General features: G+C 34.2%; 1 protein-coding gene across 3 annotated transcripts in view; it reads left to right on the forward strand.

The window, feature by feature from the left end:
* DIAPH2 (diaphanous related formin 2) overlaps positions 1-11,572 on the forward strand; it is a 988,177-nt gene extending 976,605 nt beyond the window's left edge. For all 3 annotated transcript variants that reach the window (XM_058714641.1, XM_058714642.1, XM_058714643.1), the window contains one exon: positions 10,827-11,572. In XM_058714641.1, the coding sequence (XP_058570624.1) occupies positions 10,827-10,891 (65 nt within the window). In that variant the 3' untranslated portion in view covers positions 10,892-11,572. The remainder of the gene's footprint in view (positions 1-10,826) is intronic.
* The last annotated feature ends 2,108 nt before the right edge of the window (positions 11,573-13,680 follow it).

Here is a 13,680-nt window from a genome sequence, read left to right on the forward strand (position 1 = left end):
CCAAGACATATAATAATTAAAACATCAAAGATTAAAGAGAGAATTCTAAAAGCAGCAAGAAAAAGCAACTAGTTATATATAAAGGAAACCCCATATGGCTATCAGCTGATTGTTCAGCAAAACCTTTGCAAGTCAGAAGGGAATGGCATGATATATTCAAAGTGCTGAAAGGAAAAAAAAAAAGCCTGCAACCAAGAATACTCTATCTGGCAAGGTTATCGTTCAGAATTGAAGAGGAGATAGTTTTTCAGGCAAACAAAATGGAGACTTCATCACCACTAGATTGGCCTTACAAGAAATATTAAAAGGACTTCTTTAAGAGGAAAAGAAAAAAACATAATTAGAAGAAAATTACGAAAGGTAAAAATGTCATGAATAACAGCAAACATCTAGTAAAGGTAGTAGATCAATCGCTTATAAAGCTAGTACAAAGGCTAAAAGACAAAAGTAGTGAAATTAATTTTATCTAAAGCATTAGTTAAGAGACTCACAAAAAGATGTAAAATATGACATCATATATATAAAATATGGAGGGGGGGAGTAAAAATGTAGTGCTTTTAGAATGTGTTTGAACTTAACCAACAACTTAATACAGACTGATATATACTTAAGATGTTATAAATGAACCTCACGCTACACAAAAGCCTATAATAAATACAAAAAAGAAAGAGAGAGGAATCCAAGCATAAGACTACAGAAAGTCATCAATCACAAGGGAAGAAAGGAACAAAGAAGAAATACAAAAACAATCAGAAAACAACGAAAGGACATACCTACCTATATATAGGTAGGGCATACATAACTATCTATAATTACTTTAAATATAAATGATCTAAATGCTCCATTCAAAAGACATAGGGTAAAGGAATGGATTTTAAAAAATCATTTATATGCTACCTACGATAGACTCACTTCAGACCTAAAGACACATACAGACTAAAGTAAAGGGATAGAAAAAGATCTTCTATGCAAATGAAAGCAAAAAAAAAAAAATGGGGGTAGCAATACTTGTATCAGACAATATGACTAAGAAGAGACAAAGATGGAGATTACATAATGGTAAACCAGTCAATCTGCAAGAAAAGATAACAATTGTAAGTATCAATACACCCAACATAGGAGCACCTACTTTCAGTTTCTCCCTTTATGTCTGATAATGATTGCTTTATGTACTTAGGTACATACTAAAACTTTCATTATTTGCAGATTACATGATACTATATATAGATAATTCTAAAGATTCCATCAGAGAACTATGCGATAATAAAAAAATTGGTAAAGTTATAGGATACAAAATTAATATACAGAAATCTGTTGCATTCTATACAGTAATAACAAAGTAGAATAAAGAGAAATTAAGAAAACAATCCCATTTACAACCGTACCAGAATAAACATCTAGGAATAGATTTAACCAAAGTGAAATATCTGTACTTCAAAAACTATAAAACATCGATGAAAGAAAAATGAAGATGACACAAACAAATGGAAAGATATTCTATGCTTGTGGATTGGAAGAAACAATATTTTTTAAATGTTGATACTTTCCAGAGCAATTTACAGATTCAGTGCAATCTCTGTCAAATAACTGGTACCATTTTTTCACAGAACTAGAACAAACAATACTAAAATGTGTATGGAACCACAAAATACCTCAAATAGCCACAGCAATCCTGAGAAAGAAAAAGGAAGCTGGAGGTATCACAAATCCAGATTTCAAACTGTACTACAAAGCTAATCAAAACAGTATTGCATTGTCACAAAAATAGACACCAGATCAATAGAACAGAATAGAGAGCTCAGAAATATACCCACACTTATATGGTCAATTAACCTATGACAAAGGATGCAAGAATATGTAATGAAAAAAAAGTCTCTTCAAAAATGGTGCTGGGAAAACTGGACAGCTACATGCAAAAGAGTGAAACTGGACCACTTTCTTGCACCATAAACAAATATAAAGTCAAAATAGATTAAAGACATAAATGTGAGACCTGAAACCATAAAACTCCTAAGAGAAAACATAGGCAGTTATTTTTTTTTTTCATTTTAAAGGAACCTCCATACTGTCTTCCACAGTGGCTATTACAATTTACATTTCCACGAACAGTGCACAAGGGTTCCCTTTTCTCACATCCTCGCCAACACTTGGTATCCCTTGTCTTTTTCATACTAGTGACTGGTGCTAGGTCATATCACATTGTGGTCTCGATTTGTAAGTACCATACAGGTCAGTAATTTCACTACTGAGTATTTATTCAAGGAAAAAGAAAACACTAATTTGGAAAGAGATAAACCCCTATATTTATTGCAGCATTATTTACAATAACCAATATATGGAAGAGACCTAAGTGTGCATCAATTGACGAATGGAAAAAGATGAACACACACACACACACACACACACACACACACACGTATAATGGAATATTAACCATAAAAAGAATGAGATCCTGCCATTTGTGACAACATAGATGGACCTAGAGAGTATTACACTCAGTGAAATAAGTCAGGCAGAAAAAGACAAATACCATGTGATTTTATTAGATGTGGAATCTAAAAAACAAAACAAATGAATAAACAAGAAATAGAAACAGACTCATAAATACAGAGAACAAACTGGTAGTTGCCAGAGGGGAGTCTGATAGGGAGATGGGAAAAATAGAGAAGAGTACTAAGAGGTACACACTTCCAGTTATAAGATAAACAAGTCATGGGGAAGAAAAATATAGCATAGGAAATGTAGTCAATAATATTGTAATAATATTGTATGGTGATAGATATAAGGATATTCATTGTGAGACCTTTAGAATAGAAAAAAATGGGGGCAACTTAAATGTCTAGCAGTAGATAAATGGTTAACCAAATTGTGATATATAATATAAAAAGAAGAGTATGTTGCCATTAAAAATTATGTTTTCAATATCATGTTTCAGGAATTTAATGACATGGAAAATTTCTACAATAAAATATTAAATGAAAACAATACCAAATTGCACATATAGTTTGAGCTCAACATATGTATGCATTTTAAAGACACTATTCTAGTAAGAGTGAAGAGAACAAATCTGGTCAAATAATTGGCTGTCCTCCATCAAGAGATTATTCCCAAATCTAATTCAGCTGCTACCTTCCAGTCATTTCTAGCAAGTATGAAGCTTTATCAATATAGGATCCCCCAAACCATGAAGACATAAAACATCTTTGGAATCAAGGGATAAAAGGGGGAAAATGTAAGTTTATATGAGACAGTTTCACTATAACAGTCTAAAATAAATGATCTCATCAGTGTTTGAAAAGCAAACAGCTACTCAATAGACATTTCCTGAAGCATCTTTAGTTTTGCTGGTTTTCTTAGCCTACATCACATAAACCCAGTCCTCTATTTGTTGGAAACAATGCCTACCCACTGATGGGTAGCACTGATCTGCTACACCATTACTTTTGAAGAGCTTTGGAGAAAACAAAGTCCACAGTAAATCACAGAGGTTTTCTTTTACTTTGTTTTCTTGCAATTAAAACTGCATATTTTGTAATACAGTACATACCAGACACATTTATTTTGTGTTACCCTGCTAGGAAGGTAAAGTGCATTATGTTAGGTTAACATTGATATATCTATGTGCCTATGAATACCAGGATGGAAACTGTTCTTCCATAGATGACAGATGGACCCCTAATATGAGGAGAAATGATTAATGGGCGTGGCCTTTTTATCACAGTTTTCTATCTCAACTTGTCCTACTCATGAAATATACTAGATATATCCTTGACCTTTGGCATACACTCACTTTGAGGATTAATTGTACATTCTGAGGTTACATACCATAGGCTTGAGTACTTTGGTCCATCTCACTTCATGTTTGGTTAAGTTTTATCTATGATATGCTTATTCCTCAGTTACTTCATTTGACAAAGTTTTCGATAAGAAGGAAGTTAGTGATGCAAGTCTAGCTATTGGTCTGAGCCTTTGGAATATTCAGGTACTTTATGGATGATGATGTGCCTTATACATAGTTGCTGAATAAATTGTTGCATGGATGGTTTTTATTTTATTTTATTTTTAATTTAGTTAAATTCAAGTTAGTTAACATATAGTGTAGTATTGGTTTCAGAAGTAGAGCCCAGTGATACATCACTTACATATAACACTCAGTACTCATCCCAACAACTGTCCTCTTTAATGCCCATCACCCATTTAGCCCATCCCCCACCCACCTCCCTCCAGCAACCCTGTTTGTCTCTGTATTTAAGAGTCTCTTATGGTGTGCTTCCCTCTCTGTTTTTATCTATTTTTCCTTCCTTTCCCTTCCCTATGTTCATTTGTTGTGTTTCTTAAATTCCACATATTAGCAAATTAGTAAAATCATGTGATATTTGTCTTTCTCTGACTGACTTATGTCACTTAGCATAATACACTTTGTTCCATCCATGTTGCAAGTGCAGGATTTCATTCCTTTTTGACGACTGAGTAGTATTCCATTGTGTATATATGCCTCATCTTCCTTATCCATTCATCAGTTGAGGGACATTTGGGCTCTTTCCATAATTTGGATATTGTGGATAGTGCTGTATAAACCTTGGGGTACATGTGCCTCCTCGACTCAGCATTTTTTATCCTTTGGATAAATACCTAGTAGTGTAATTGCTGAGTTGTAGGTAGTTCTATTTTTAATTTTTTTGAGGAACCTCCATACTGTTCTCCAGAGTGACTGCACTGGTTTGCATTCCCACCAACAGTGCAAAAGTGTTCCCCTTTCTCCATATCCTCACCAGAATCTGTTGTTTCCCGAATTATTAAATTAGCCATCCTGACAGGTATGAGGTGGTATCTCATCATGGTTTTGATTTATATTTTTCCCTGATAATGAGAGATCTTGAGCATCTTTTCCTATGTCTATTAGCCACCTGGATGTCTTCTTTGGAAAAAGTGTCTATTCATGTTTTCCACCCATTTCTTCACTGGATTATTTGCTTTTTGAGTGTTGAGTTTGGTAAGTTCTTTATAGATTTTGAATACTAACCCTTTATGAGATATGTCATTTGCTAATATCTTTTCCCATTTTGTTGGTTGACTTTTGTTGATAGTTTCCTTCACTGTTCAGAAGCTTTTTATCTTGATGAGGTCCCAATAATTCATTTTTTACTTTTATTTTCCTTGCCTCCAGAGGCACAACTAGAAAAAGTTGCTGCAGCCAAGGTTGAAGAGGTTGCTGCCTGTTTTCTCCTCTAGGATTTTGATTGTTTCCTGTCTCACATTTAGGTCTTTCATCTATTTTGTGTTTATTTCTGTGTATGGTGGAAGAAAGTGGTCCAGTTTCATTCTTCTGCATGTCTCTGTGCACTTTTCCAAGCACCATTTGCTAAAGAGACTGTCGTTTTTTTTCCATTGGATATTCTTTCCTTCTTTGTCAAAGATTAGTTGGCCATACATTTGTGTGTCCATTTCTGGGTTCTCTATTCAGTTCCATTGATCTATATGTCTGTTTTTGTGCCAGTACCACATTGTATTGATAAATACAGCTTTGTAATACAGCTTGAAGTCCAGAATTGTGATGCCTCCAGCTATGGTTTTCTTTTTCAACATTACTTTGGCTACTAAGGGTCTTTTGTGGTTCCATACAAATTTTAGTATTTTTTGCTCTAGCTCTGTGAAGAATGCTGGTTTTGTTTTGATAGGTATTGCATTGGATGTGTAGATTACTTTGAGTATTATAGACATTTTAACAATATTTGTTCTTCGAATCCATGAGCATGGAATGATTTTCCATTTCTTTGTGTCTTTTTCAATTTCTTTCATAAGTTTTCTATAGTTTTCAGTGTATAGATCTTTTACCTATTTGGTTAGGTCTATTCCTAGGTATCTTATGGGTTTTGGTACAACTGCAAATGGGATCTATACCTTGGTTTCTCTTTCTGCTGCTTCATTATTGTTGTATAGAAATGCAACTGATTTCTGTACATTGATTTTATATCCTGCAACTTTGCTGAATTCACATGTCAGTTCTAACAGTTTTTTGGCGGAGTCTTTCAGGTTTTCTGTGTAGAATATCATGCTATCTGTGAAGAGTGAAAGTTTGACTTCTTCTTCTTCTTATGCCTTTTATTTCTTTTTGTTGTCTGATTACTGACTCTAGGACTTCCAATACTATGTTGAACAACAGTGGGGAGAGTGGACATCCCTGTCATGTTCCTAACATTAGCAGGAAAGCGCTCAGTTTTTCCCCATTGTGGGTGATATTAGCTGTGGGATTTTTGTATATGGCTTTTATGATGTCAAGGTATGTTCCTCCTATCCCTACTTTCATTAAGGTTATTATCAGAAAAGAATACTGTATTTCCTCATGTGCTTTTTCTGCATTGATTTGTGAATATTGAACTACCCTGTAGCCCAAGAATAAGTCCCACTTGATCATTTTGAATAATTCTAATCTGCTGTTGAATTTGATTTGCTAGTATCTTGTTGAGAGTTTTTGCATCTATGTTCATAAGGGATATTGGCCTATAATTCTCCTTTTTAGTGGGGTCTTTGTCTGGTTCTGAAATCAAGGTAATGTTGGCTTCATAGAATGAGTTTGGAAGTTTTCCTTCCATTTCTATTTTTTGGAGCAGCTTCAAGAGAATAGGTGTTAACTGTTCTTTAAAATGTTGGTAGAATTCCCCTGGGAAACCATCTTGCCCAGGACTCTTATTTGTTGGGAGATTTTTGATAACTGATTCAATTTCTTTGCTGTTTATGGGCCTGTTCAAATTTTCTATTCCTGTTTGAGTTGTGATAGTGTGTTAATGTCTAGGGATTTGTCTATTTTCCAGATTGTGCAGTTTGTTGGCATGTAATTTTTCATAGTTTTCTCTTATAATTGACGGTATTTCTGTGGTATTGGTTGTGACCTCTCCTCTTTCATGCATGATTTTATCTATTTGGGTCCCTTCTCTTTTCTTTTTGATAAGTCTGGCTAGGGGGTTGTCAATTTTGTTTGTTTCAAAAAATCAGCTTTTAGTTTCGATCTATTCTAGTGCTTTTTTTTTGTTTCTATATCATTTATTTCTGCTCTAAACCTTATTATTTCCCTTCTTCTGCTGGCTCTGGGCTTTATTTGCTGCTCCTTCTATAGCTCCCTTAGGTGTAAGTTATGTTGTATATTTGTATATTTGTATATTTGTATTCAGGCCTTTTTGAGATAGGACTAAATTACAATGTACTTTCCTCTTAGGACTGCCTTTGCTGCATCACAAAGGGTTTGGACTTTACATCAATACAGTAATGGGTTTAATCCATTCACTGTAGGACTAAGTAGGGAAGGTTTTGAGATGAATGTCAAATCAATTTGCACTCATAAATAGCATAAATATTGTTGCTCTTATGGCTGGATACATCTTGACATTGGTTTGAACTGATTAACCTGGTACTCAGAATGTGCAGAAGTATGTCAAGCTGGTCCATGTATTAATATTTTCTTTTGGTGACAGATTAGAATAGTGTTTTATTTTTGATCACCCTTCCTCCATAGGATGCACATTTTTATATAACTATAGCTGTCTCCAAATTCACACTATGACCAGGTCACTCTCTGTAATATCAGAATCTTTTCACTTTCACATGGGGCATATTTCAAAGACAAGCCTTTGATGATCAAAGAGGATACCCAACTGTGATGGATTTGGAAGGTACATCTTGGATTGACATCTCAGGCTTTACTTCTCCATTAATTGTTGGTTTTTATAAACAATAGAATTTCTTCATGAATTCTTAAATCATGAGGATATATTAGATGCTGTAGGCTTTCTTATTCACTATTATGTGTTACCTCTTGCATTAAGAAAATGAAGACAGAGAAATATTATGACAAATAATGTTACCCCTATCTTCTAATAAAGTGTGTTTTCCTATATCTCATTGTACAATATTTCCAATAAGTATACAAACATAGACAGATGCCTCTCCCCTTCTTCCTTTCTTTGGTTTCCAAAAAGACAATACACAGATTGGAAAGGGAAGCCAATACTTGTTAACAAAGTTTTCCACATCATCTCAGGTGAATACATATGTTTTAAATTATTGACCTTTTTGGAGGAGAGGCCCCTATTTCGCCATCTAAATTATTCTAGTATCAGTAGTGTTGAGAGAATAAGACTAGTTAGAGAAATGAATTTGGTTCAGTCTGGGTCTCCTGGAATTCTCAAATCATCACATGGGCATCCACTTCTTCCTCCTATGTCACCAAATAGGAAGTATAATCACTTTCACAATCACCAAAATTACTTTATCACCTATGACAGCAATAATATGTAACCTTTGCTTTCTTATGAATTTGATATTAACTACACGCCCTGACCTTATGAGGGTCATGCCAGATTTTTTCCTATTAGTATTTAATATTATAATTATAAAATTTTATTTCAAAAAATTCATTGCTTCTCAATATGTGCCTCAAAAAGGGCATGAATTTGAGCATGAAAAGTTTTTATCATTATATTGTAAGCTATTAGAGTGTGAAAAATTATGAATATATATATTCATGTCATATTTATTTATAAACATGTTATCTACTCAGTTGCATTTCTGCCTCATCCATAAAATCTAGAGTATATATATTCTGCACCTAAAATAGTTTTAATATAAATGCAGAAAATTATAATTAGATCACAAAATCCAGATTAGCCATTGCTTCCACTGTTTCTAATGGCATTTTTCCCCATAAACAAGGTTGTACATTGATATTTCAAAAATATGTGGTAACCTTTTCAGAATTGCTTCCTCTTATAATTATATAATTAACATAGGAATCAATTAGGTACCAAAAAAATATATATGAGAGAGACAGAGAAGGGAGGAGGAAATGTAGAATAATTCTCTCCTGTGCATGCCAAGAGCTAGATTTGGGCCCTGAACCAGTATTTATCCTGTCTTCCAAAAGCTTCAATGTCTTTTCCTGAGCTTATTTTCACCTGAAAGTTTATTTTCTCATGCCAAATGCTACCAATAAGTGAATCTTGACACCACATTATGTAATGCTGTGAGACTTGTTTTTGAATGTGGTACTTGTCTTGAATCCAGTGGGCTGTGAGTGGTGGTATGGGATGCTAGTGTCACTCCTGGAGTGAGTGCAGATGCCAGTTGACCTTAGAGTGTAGTACAACCAAGGCACAAGCCCTTTTTTGAGCTGGGACAATCCTCTGTGAATGGTACCATCATTCTTATATCTTATAGCTTTTAACACCGAATGTTTAAATGCTAGCAAAGTATTGGTAATCAATGTATTATAATCTCATATTTAAATGTTTTCTAAGAAGTCCCAAACCAATCTGTATGCAAACCAGTGACATCTAAGTAATAAGCCCTTTATCTAGGAATGTTATCTTCACATTTTTTTTGCTGAATTGTGATCTATATCACAAACTAAATAATGGCTTTTTAAAATGATATCTTTAAAAGGATCCCCAAATAATCCTTCACTCAGTTATATCTCTGAATAGAGAAAATGCCTTTCTTTCTCACATCTCAGTGATATTATTGCATTATAAGGCATTTTAAGATTAAGGCCAGTTGGCTTAGTGCAGTCATGTGGTGTTAACAAGGCCAAAGTCATGGAGGCCAATTAGCTTTGTTTTGTGTACTGACTACAGACAACTGGGAATCAGTCAAGAGACACACAGAGGAGTAAAGTACCATAGCAAAATCTCAGCACTTATAGTCCATCCTCTCCATGGGACAAGCAGGATGGATGTGTTCCTTGGGCATCATCATTTCATAATAATAGCTTTGGAGGCCCCAACATCTGCCTCTAAATAAAGCAGTCCTGACATTTAGGCATTAACTTTGCATTATAATCCCCCATCATGCCATTGATTTGGTGTGTAACCTTCATCAGTAAAACAGAAATAATAGGAAAGAATGAAATAGACTTACCTCCCAGGGATGTTGTGTGAATTAGTAAATTAACAAGTGTAAAGTTTTAGCATTTATGTAAGTGCTAGTGGTTGTCATTATTTCTAGGGAACTAGTCTCATTTTAAATAGAGAATCTAAGTATATTATGTTTTTGTCAGAAAAGGATTTTCACCCACATCAATTGATTTTAAGCTGAACATAAAACAGAGGTGATAATAATGTAGTAGTGATCATCACAATGCAGAGCTGTAAACCTTTTCTTCTATTAGAGCTAAAAATATTTTTGAGCAACTATCAATGCCTTTAAATTTGCTTCCCAAGCTTTGTGCCAACAGTTACCTCTACAGTGATTATTCTTCCTGTGATGGGTGTGGAGAATAGCACCTATTCATTATTCATTCCCATAATGACTATATAATTGAATATATTTGCATCATACAATCAGGCAAAGACTCAGTAGTTGGTTTGATTGCCATATACTGCAATCATTGTTAAAAAATAAAAACTCTTTTCTACTCTGCCTGCCCTGGTATCCTATAGAGGTAGAAAACATACAGATTTAAAACTCATGGGGAATTGAAGTGCTTTACAACAAAAGGCACTGTACATAGATCCTTTCAATTTGACATCTTTACCAAGGAATTTTGTTGTCACCTGAAATTTCCAAGTGGACTGTGGTTGAGAGAGTGCTTCCATTTCTTTCATCACTCTGACTTCACTTATCAAGAAAAGTTATTTATTGCTGATTGCAGGACTCTTGAACTCAGCCCAAGAGCTGCAGCATGAATGCCTCAGATCTGAGCTCCTTGTTACTTATTTACATATTCATTTGAAGTGATTCAGGACTATTTGAAAACCTCTCCTGACCCAACTTTGTGTAATAGCCAAGATCTAGTGCTCACTGTGTTTTTGGTTCTCTTTCTCTTTGTCTTACAGATAATAGCCGAGTACCTTTGGAAAGGTCACGCTCTCGCCACAATGGAGCTATTTCATCTAAGTGATTCCTGATGCCAAAGAATATGAAAACAAAATCATAAGTAAACAAAATCATAAATTTTGAGAAAAACAAAACATCCACTCAAGGGATAGAGAGAAAATACGTACATTTCTGCAAAGATCAAGCTTAGCTGGGTGAAGTAGCATGTATCTGGAAAGCTATTGCAATACTCCTCTCACAATTATACTAAAACAAACACAATTACAAAGATTATAACATATGTGTTCCATTTTAGTGTAAAGATGTGTATTATTTGTTATTGTGTGTGACCTGATGGTAATGATGAAAAGGGTAAAAAATTCAGAAACAGTCAGCCTGTCAAAAATTACAATGTTGCTCAAATTTACAGGTCACCCCCTCCAAAAAAAAAGGAAAAGAAAGGAATAGAAGGAATTATTCAGTGTCTGTTTCTGATTCCTGTTACATGGAAAAAGAACAGGGCAATGGAAATGTGTATGTTAACAACTTGAAGAGACACTAGCTAATATTGCACACTGTGCTAGAGGAGCCATTTTGGAAACAAAAAAATTGCTGCTTCAACCCCATGAATTTATTTCAAATCTTATCTCAAGCAAAAGATGATGGATTGATCTGCTTTGGCTGAAATTAAACTTATCATTAATCTAGAGTTTCAACATGATGTTACAGGCACTTATTGCTAAAAATAAACCAGAGTTTAACAGAAGCAGTTAGAGAAAGTGATTTAAACTTTATTTAAAGAGGTATTTTCTAATTATGCACATATATCTACTTTATAGAAATACTTTATATGGCTATTTTTGAGAAAACCTCACATTTTAATGTTTATTCTGAGATGAACCTTAAAATTCTATCACCTTTATTTAGATTTTTAAAAGGTAAATATTGATTCCTATTCTCTGTGGTTTATTTCTTCTCTCTATTGCTTCTTTCTCTCATGACCTCCTTGAAAGCAGGGAATAAAGTTCTAAAAGAACTGAGAGGAAAAAGATTTCTCTCTGTAGGCAGCAGAAAACTGTCTGAAAGTTCAACTGTTTTATCTGCCTTTCTACTTACTCACCTTTCCAATTCTGCCTTGGTGGTGTGAAGAAGTAAAAAATTATATGTATGTATGTGTATATATGTGTATATATTTATATCTACTGCTACAATAATTCCACATCCCAGTGACTAAGTGAACTTTTTAATCATCATCATACTTACATTATATTAACAAACTAAAATGACACTGCCAAAACAACCCTAGGAGGAAAAACAGGTTCTACATTTTTCTTAAATAGATGAAGGAATATAAGTTATACCTATTACTTTAAAATATGCATTGAGGGGCGCCTGGGTGGCGCAGTCGGTTAAGCGTCCGACTTCAGCCAGGTCACGATCTCGCGGTTCGTGAGTTCGAGCCCCGCGTCAGGCTCTGGGCTGATGGCTCTGGGCTGATGGCTCTGGGCTGATGGCTCTGGGCTGATGGCTCGGAGCCTGGAGCCTGTTTCCGATTCTGTGTCTCCCTCTCTCTCTGCCCCTCCCCCGTTCATGCTCTGTCTCTCTCTGTCCCAAAAATAAATAAAAAACGTTGAAAAAAAAATTTAAAAAATAAATAAATAAATAAAATATGCATTGAAATAATATGGTATAATTTCTCTGGAGTATAATTTCAATACTAATCCATGCAGATGATTGTGATTACTGTAAAAAAATTCTTATATGTATATTTCTTATATAGAAAATCCTATTTCTACTTCTTCAAAGCACATTATAGACATTCAGAAAGAATAAGTGACTGGCTTGGCAAGTCACCTTTTGAAATAATGTAAACAAGTGACCAATAATTCACAGTTTCCTTTATATAGAGATGTATACTTACTCAAACTGCTACCTTTTCCTCCAGTGCATTCTTGTGTGGGTTCTTATGTGGGTATTACATTTTAAAATTCTCTGAAGCTGCTATAATAGAGAAATCAAAAGGAGTGACAGTATCTGAGATTTTACAATTTCATCCTATCTTTAAGTCACACACATATGCATACACAAATAAGTTTAAGGGGAATATCAATTTCATATGCTGTTTCATAACAACAAAGATTTACAAATTTATGCAAATAATTAATGTATGTATTTTTGACTTCACAAAGTCTTTTCTTAAATCTTCATGTTCTGACCTGGGTCTTTTGATAGCTTTTCAGGCTGTAGGAAAATGATATTTTGAAATATTAACCTGACTAAAATTTAGTGGCATTTGCCATGTCATATCATCAAGATGGTCGAGGTAGAAATACTGATGTGTATTACTTTTTCCAGATGTGAACTTGCCTTGTTTTTTAGTTTGTGAAAAAAGTAAATGAAATACTATTATTGATATATATTTGTATTTCGAGAAATGGCACATGGTTTTCACAAACAGTATGGAACCTTTTAGGGTCTTTTGTGAAATTCCAATAATGGAGTTGAAGGATTTGCTTCCCAGATTTATAATAGTCCTGCTTTAGCCATTTGCAATTTTGTTCTAGATTGAAAATTATAACCAACAAAAGTACATAGTGACATTTTTACATAGAGCCAAATTACACTAAAGTTTTTTTTAGGTTTATTACTGCCACAGTGAGAAGCACCAATTTATGCAGATTTTCTTCAGAATGATTTTTAAAACTGCAAAATCCTTAAAATGTTTACTAGTTACATTAGTGCCCTTTGTCTGCAAGGTAACAAATTACCACAAAATTCGTGCCTCATCACATCAGAAATGTATTCTCTCATGGTCCCCATGACAAGATGCCCAAAATGAAGGGCCATGCTCCCTCAAAGTCTCCAGAGCAAAAT

This window comes from Neofelis nebulosa, chromosome X (genome assembly GCF_028018385.1).
Source record: "Neofelis nebulosa isolate mNeoNeb1 chromosome X, mNeoNeb1.pri, whole genome shotgun sequence".
NCBI classification, from domain to species: domain Eukaryota; kingdom Metazoa; phylum Chordata; class Mammalia; order Carnivora; family Felidae; genus Neofelis; species Neofelis nebulosa.